We start from the raw sequence: 7,012 nt of genomic DNA on the forward strand, positions 1-7,012 counted from the left end.
TTCCATATTTACACTGATTTAACTGAGAGCAGAATCTGGCCCTCTAGGTGTACATACTACCCTAGTCTCCTACCTTTCGGTATTCACAGAACCATAGAATATCAGGGTTGGAAGGGACCTCAGGATGTCATCTAGTCCAACCCCCTGCTCAAAGCAGGACCAATCCCCAACTAAATCATCCCAGCCAGGGCTTTGTCAAGCCTGACCTTAAAAACCTCTAAGGATGGAGATTCCACCACCTCCCTGGGTAACCCATTCCAATGCTTCACCACCCTCCAGCAGGATCTGCCCAGCCTTAGATTAAAAGGTACTTTTCTTAGAAATTACTTAGGTCTACATTCTGCTATCACACCACACATAAAAGGCCTTTCAATCCACTGTGAGTTCAGTGCACAGAACAAAGGCAGGATATTATCCCTTACAGACAGATTCATTAAATGACTCACTACAGTTACTTTAATGGTACCATTAGGATATGATATAAGTAAGAGTTTCTCTTCTTTTCTTATGCTTTTATAACTGTACCAAAATCAATGTCATTGAGAAAAACTCAAACTAAGAAAAAAGTAACTCACTATAGAACTTCTGGTGTTTGTTCAAGTAACAAATGCTAGGTGTCACTATAGAGACACAAAGCAAATCAACCCAATGCCGAGTTTAAGCTCTGTGCTTGCAAAATGGAAAGAATCTGTGGAGCAGTCACTGGAATCAATGCTGTTAAAGCATGAAAAGCAATAAGCTACTCATGAACAATAGATAACCAAAGGTACTGAGAGCAATCATTTTGATACCTAACCAAACAGCATAGGAGAGGTACAGCTTTCATGTAAATAATTTATTCTTTTAGCAGTTGAAATTCTATCAGCTATTTACAAGGGATTTCATTGTGCATGGAATTCACATTAGCTACTGCACAACAGTTTTATTCATTAAACAGCTACGATTACCATCATTCCCATATTGTTTAGCAATTCTTGTGTTGAGCAAATAGGGATATTCTTTTGACAATTATTCCTTTGAATTGGTTTCAAGGTCTAAACAGGAGTTTTATAAACAGTGTTGCAGGAATTAAGGTTCTTTCTCATGTCATTGCTTGGCTCTCTGTCTGTTGCTAACTTTGCTAGTAAGGCTTGCATCTTCATTTCACTTGGTACATTCATAACTTAATTTAGTACTGAAGATATAATGGGGAAAAAGTCACAGGAGACCTACTTAGGAAACATGGGGCAGAGAATAGGAAACCAGCTAGAAATGTCTTTACGTTACCAGAAAAATCAATCATCTGGCTGTGATTATGCAACTAGGGTATAAAGAAAATTCTATTTGACTGACTACTACTAATTAAAACCAGATTGTTTTTCACAGGGTAAATAGTGAGAGCACATTTTGGCACAATACTATCATTCCTAGTCTGAATGAAATAGCGAAAATGTCTTCATGGTGTTTGTAGCACTTTTGATTTAATCTTGTTTATTTATTTTTGGTTGGTTTTGTTGTAAAGTGTATTTGCAAATATGTTTTCTAGTTATAGACAGCAACAAATATCTTAATTATCATAAAGGTACATTTCAAATCTTTGCTAGATGTTTGTGGAATATCTTTATAAATTTAAGGTCACAGTGATTTCCCAAAACTAATCAGGCAACGTTTTCATAAAATACCACCAAATTAAAATGCAAAGGGAAAAAAAATTACCAACCTGATTAGCTTCCTCACTAGAAATGTAGCATAAATACTGTACTAGATAAGGTATTCAAATACATAAACAATTGTATAATTGTACTATGAGATAAAACTGACATTTCAATATGTGCATCTGGTCCTTATACTGGTTCAGGCTCTGATCCAGCAATACTTGCACACTGCTTAGCTTTAAGCATATGCAGAAGTGTTTGCAGTTACTGAACTGTAAGCGTTACCTGTGCTACAATTATATGAAAAATCATTCTTTTTTTCTTTAGCCTCACAGCTCTTCTTATACTTAGAAGGCAATAATATAATTAGGAGAAAAATGCAAAATTGTATTTGTCCAGCTGAGGAATTAACTAATCTGTTAAGTGTATCGGCAAGTAAAAGATCAATATCTAACTTTCACTTGTATGCACAACATAAATTCTGACTGCAGTGTTAAATCCCATTCAACCAACTAGCATGCTGACTAGGCTAACATGTATATAGTCCAGTCATAAAGTCCTTGTTCAGGCAACACTTACAGTGACTTCATTGGGGAGATAATTTGACTAAAGGCTTCATGATTGCACCACTGGTTTCTAAATAGTATTTTAATCAGATCAACTGTATAAAACATCAAATAAACCATAAAGATAAACTCCGTGTCTTCTATCTGTCAAAATGATGTCTCATGGTAGAATCTGCTGCCTTTCTTTAGAACTAGCAATGAGATATAAGAATTCTACTGTTAGTACCCTGCTAAAATAAAATATTTTAATAAAACATAAGGATTCTTCTACTGCAGTTCTTTGACGTGAAGTTGCTATGTCTTTCTAGAATACTGAATACTCATAAACAATTCTTTTCCATAATCAAGTGACAATTCCAGGCTGAATTAACAACAGCAAAAACACTGGGTCTATTTTAAGAAAATGGTTCTCATTAATTACTGTAAAGCTAAACAGATTTGCTGTATCCTTCTATTGGATGTCTACATATAAAATGTATAAAATAAATGCAAGTGCGCTTTTTAATACAGCATGCCTGTCCAGAAGGTCTACACTTTTTTTTCTGAACAACATGATAAAAAGTATGCTTCAACTTCCCATTATATCATTTTTCTCCTCCCTATATGCTGCTCCATAAACAATTATTCTCAAAAGATTCAGAATCCAAACAAAAGTATATGGTATCAGTATGAACTATAATTGACAAGTGAATTATTAATTACAACACTCATTTACCTCAAATAAATAAATCAGTCTCTCAATTAAAAGATGGGGAAATCTCAACATTATGCTAGTACATACGTATAATCAGCCTGTGTAGCAAACTCTTGTTTTTCTTGTTCTCCTGTGATAGCCTTGTTCTATGCTGGAATAGTCTCTTACCACAGGCTACTGGACATAAAATGTAATATGTAAACTGAATGCAATCAGTTTTAAAGAATTCACATTTGGTTTAGGTTCATTTTCATTGATTTGCAGTTAATTAAAGAGCAGTGAAATACAAAGTGTTTTCCCCAAAACTCAGCGGCATCCACAGTCATGTCAATCTGCCATGAACTGAACAGCTTTGCTTCCTGTTTACTATAATTTAAAACTTCTGATAAAAAAGTAAAGCATTGTCTTTTACAGAAATTATCACTTCTTTCAGCCACAATTCTGCTGTGCTATGGTAAATTGACTTTTCCCCTGTATTCCAAATATGAACATGTGGCAGGCATTTGTGTTGCTTAAAAACTTTAAATCTGGTCTCTGTTAAATCATTCGTTGTGGTTGCAGATCCTTGGGGCTACAGTGCCATGTCTTCCTTAAAGAATCTATTGAACCAAAAATGAAAGGATGCAATTCAGATGATCTCCTTACACTTTTCTAACATATGCACTGTTGAGTTTAGCATCAAAAGTAAACTGAATTCCTTTATGTAGCCAGCAGTATTCACAACTGATATCCAAAAAAGAAAAGAAAATGAACGGCAGAAGAAGCAGCCCCTCTTGTGTATATATACAAGAGCAACACTATTATTAAATATTCCATTATAAGCTTCTGTTTTCAGGGATTTATATAACTCCAGGAGGAAAGGTCTTCTCCAGATTGGGAACTGGCCCACATTATCCCAAAGATTATCCTATTTTAGCAGCTTTTCTTTAATTTGCTTGGCTGCTCACCAGCGCCAAGGAGTGAATTCTTCCCGCATGAAGCAAAGTAAAGATTAGAGTGGTTATAACCAGCAGCGGCCCTAGATCAACATTTCAAGAGGGGCACACCAGCCCTCTAATTCATGCATACCTTCTGAAGATGCCCCTAGTCAGGGGCTGTGGCTGTCGGGCAGGCCGCTGAGCTAGGGGCAGGCTCAGCTCCCTCTAATCCTGCCAGCTGGAGTAGGCCCCTGGCTAGATGTTTGCCATGCAGTGGTGGAGGGGCCCCAGACCAGCTGATGGTGGCGCAATGCAGAAACCAATCGCAGCCCCTTCCCGTAGTTGATCTGGCTGCCCTCACGCCAGGCCCACTCAGAGCACCAGGGGGCTCTCTGGCTCCCCAGCTTTGTCTGGCTTCTCCGGCAGGGTGAGCACGAAGGGCAGGAGGACACCTTTGGCCTCGAAGGGGGCCTTGAGCAGCTCCGCATCGAAGCTGCCTGGCAGCCCCCCGTCAGCCTCCACCTCACCGTCCTGGGCCAGGTTGAAGCGTAGGGTGCCGGCCCGGTTGACACAGTAGATGGTGCTGCCCAGGGCGGCGCAGCGGAAGGGCTGCAGGGGGCCGCTGCTGGGCCTCAGGGAGGCGCACTGGCTCCAGCGCTTGGCCACGGTGTTGTAGCGGAAGACCTCGACCCCGCCGGCCTGGCCCTGTTCGCCGCGGCTGCCGCTCAGGTCGAAGCGGTAGATGAAGCTCTTGAAGGCCACCATGTCAGCGGAGCGGCGGCGGCTACTGTTGTAGGGGCACTCCTGCCACTCGTCCCGCCGGGGGTCGTACTTGAGCAGGCGGTAGAAGAGGGAGCCACCCGACACGTAGATCTCCCCGTTGCAGGTGGTGGCTTCATGCGCCACGGCAAAGGCGCCCTTGAGCAGCGGCGCCACCGGGCTCCAGCGGTCGGCCCGGGGGTCATACCTCTCCACCGTGAAGAGGCATTCGCCCCCCACAGCATAGAGGTAGCCATCCAAGGCCAGCAGCTTGAGCTGTGAGCGGGGCTGGCCCAGCGGCCGCACCTGGCTCCACGTGTCGGTGAGTGGGTTGTAGCAGAAGACCTTGTCGGAGAGGCGCGCGCGCTGCTCGCCCGGCGCCGCCGCGATGCCCCCAGCCAAGAAGAGGTAGTTGTAGAGGACGCACATGGCGCAGCCCTTGGCGTTGGCCTCCTCAGGGAGGCGGGTCAGCACCCTCCACTCCTTGGCTGCCTCCTGGTAGCAGTAGATCAGGTAGCTGCTCTCCTCCAGCGACACCACGGAGGAGGGGCTCTGCGGCCGGCTGCTCTCCCGGCTCTGCGGCCTGCTGCCCGCGCTCAGCCTCTCGAAGGCATCGCTGACCTCGGCCACCAGCAGGCACCGCTTGCCGGCCTCCAGGCGGCGCTGCAGGATGAGGTCCCGCTCCGCGCCGCTCAGGCGCCCGTAGACAGCGGGCTCCCGCAACACCTGCAGGTAGTGGTCGCTCATGAAGCGGTAGGTGGCCTCCCGCAGCTCCGCCAGCCGCTGCTTCTTGGCCAGGCACAGCAGCTGGTAGCAGTTGTCGAGGCGCAGCTGGGCCCGCATGGCCTCAGCTGCGCAGTGCAGGGCGCAGGGCATCTGCAGCACGCGGGCGCCGCTCACCACCTCGGCCAGGTTGTCATGGCGCACCTCGCCCATGCGGGCCGTGTAGACGTAGTCGATGAGCAGGCGCAGAGCCCCGTAGCTAACCCCCTTCACCCGCAGGATGTCCCGGGACGAGCGTGCACGGAAATAGTCGCTTTTGGCCGCCAGCACCGACTTGTGGGCTCGGATCCGCCGGCCGGACACTTCGATCACCAGGTCCGGCTCCTCCGAGACCGGCTGCTGCGGGCTGCTGGGCTGTGCTCCAGCCTGGGGACAGTAAGTGCCAGGCGGCGGCTGGGCAATGTCGGCTCCTCCCGCCTCCCCCTCCTCCTCAGACGCCGTGTTGTTAATCTCCCACTGGTTCTTCACCACCCGGCTGCAGGAGGAGGCTGCTCCGGGATCCTGCTGCGGGGCTTTGTCCCCCGCCCCGGGCGAGCTGAAGCACAAGGAGGAGCTGAAACCGCAGGGGGCTTGCAAAGGGAGCGCGGCGCTTTCCCCACCCCCGCTCTCCTCTTCCCCCGCTGATGCGCTCCCTTCCATGGAGCCGGGCTGCTGCTGGCTGCCGTTGCTGCGCTCTGCTTCCCCCAGAGCTTTTGCCGGGGGCCCTAGCTGCTGCTCCGCTTCTCCGCAGAGCCTTTTTGGACAGGTCTTTGCCTCACTGACATTCCCATCACCTGGATAAAGGACACAGGATAGGACTGAGTTCTCCATGGCTCTAGCAGAGGCTGGACCTGGCTAACGTCCTCCCCCCACCACACACACTCTCTCTCTCTCTCTCCCAGCTCAGCAGTACAGTTAGCGACCCCTTCGCCTTCCTCTTCTCCCCCCGTCCCTTTTTCCTTTTTTTCCTTTGTGGTTTAAGGTTGAACGTTATTGTGGGTTTTTCTTGCTCAACTCTCCTTCTTGGCACATGGTCAATTTCAGCCTTGTTTCCAAGCCTGGACTCCTCTCACATGCTGACAGCAGAAAGGGGTGTGGTGGCAGCTGTCCCTGCAGCCACTCACTGCTGAACTTTTGAACTTGACTAATTTCAACATTGTATAGATATCTGTAACAACACTGTGTTTGCTACACCTTGATTGCTCAGACTTTCCTTAAGTGGCATTGACAGATCAATGTATAGTAATAAAGTATCTCACTTCCTGTACCTTGGGGGAGTTTGATTTTTTTTTTCCTGGCGCAATTTAATTTTCTATGAGCCTTTTTCCTATTTTTTTTCTTCAGAGTAAGCGACACATGTTCTTTAACAAGTCAGAGATCATTCAGTTTTAACAGTTTTAATTTACCTAGATGTTCATATCAGCCTACATGCATCTCCCAAGATCAGTCTGACTAATTGCACTGTTTTATTTCAGCTCAAGGAGGAGCTAAACATTTTCCTTGGACTTTCTGCTCTGAAATTTGCAGCAACAGGGTCAACTAAACATGCTGATGTGTGATTACATTCTGCAATTATTGCCCCAACCCCTGAAGCTGTTGTGCTGGGTGGCATCCTTTTGTGTTGTTTGTTCAATAGACTGTGTTGAGGAAATGTGATCCTTTAAGATTAAAGTCTTAAAT

The 7,012-nt window shown here is 46.2% G+C and overlaps 1 protein-coding gene across 1 annotated transcript; it reads right to left on the minus strand.

Annotated features, from left to right (window-relative positions):
- Positions 1 to 207: 207 nt before the first annotated feature.
- On the minus strand, positions 208 to 6,190 carry KBTBD11 (kelch repeat and BTB domain containing 11). Its single transcript, XM_029912158.1, has one exon. It carries the CDS (start codon positions 6,161 to 6,163, stop codon positions 4,184 to 4,186), a length of 1,980 nt encoding a protein of 659 aa, XP_029768018.1. The 5' UTR covers positions 6,164 to 6,190; the 3' UTR covers positions 208 to 4,183.
- Positions 6,191 to 7,012: the final 822 nt, after the last annotated feature.

Source organism: Terrapene carolina, unplaced genomic scaffold, assembly GCF_002925995.2.
Source record: "Terrapene carolina triunguis isolate 2854851 unplaced genomic scaffold, T_m_triunguis-2.0 Scaffold42, whole genome shotgun sequence".
Lineage (NCBI taxonomy): Eukaryota > Metazoa > Chordata > Testudines > Emydidae > Terrapene > Terrapene triunguis.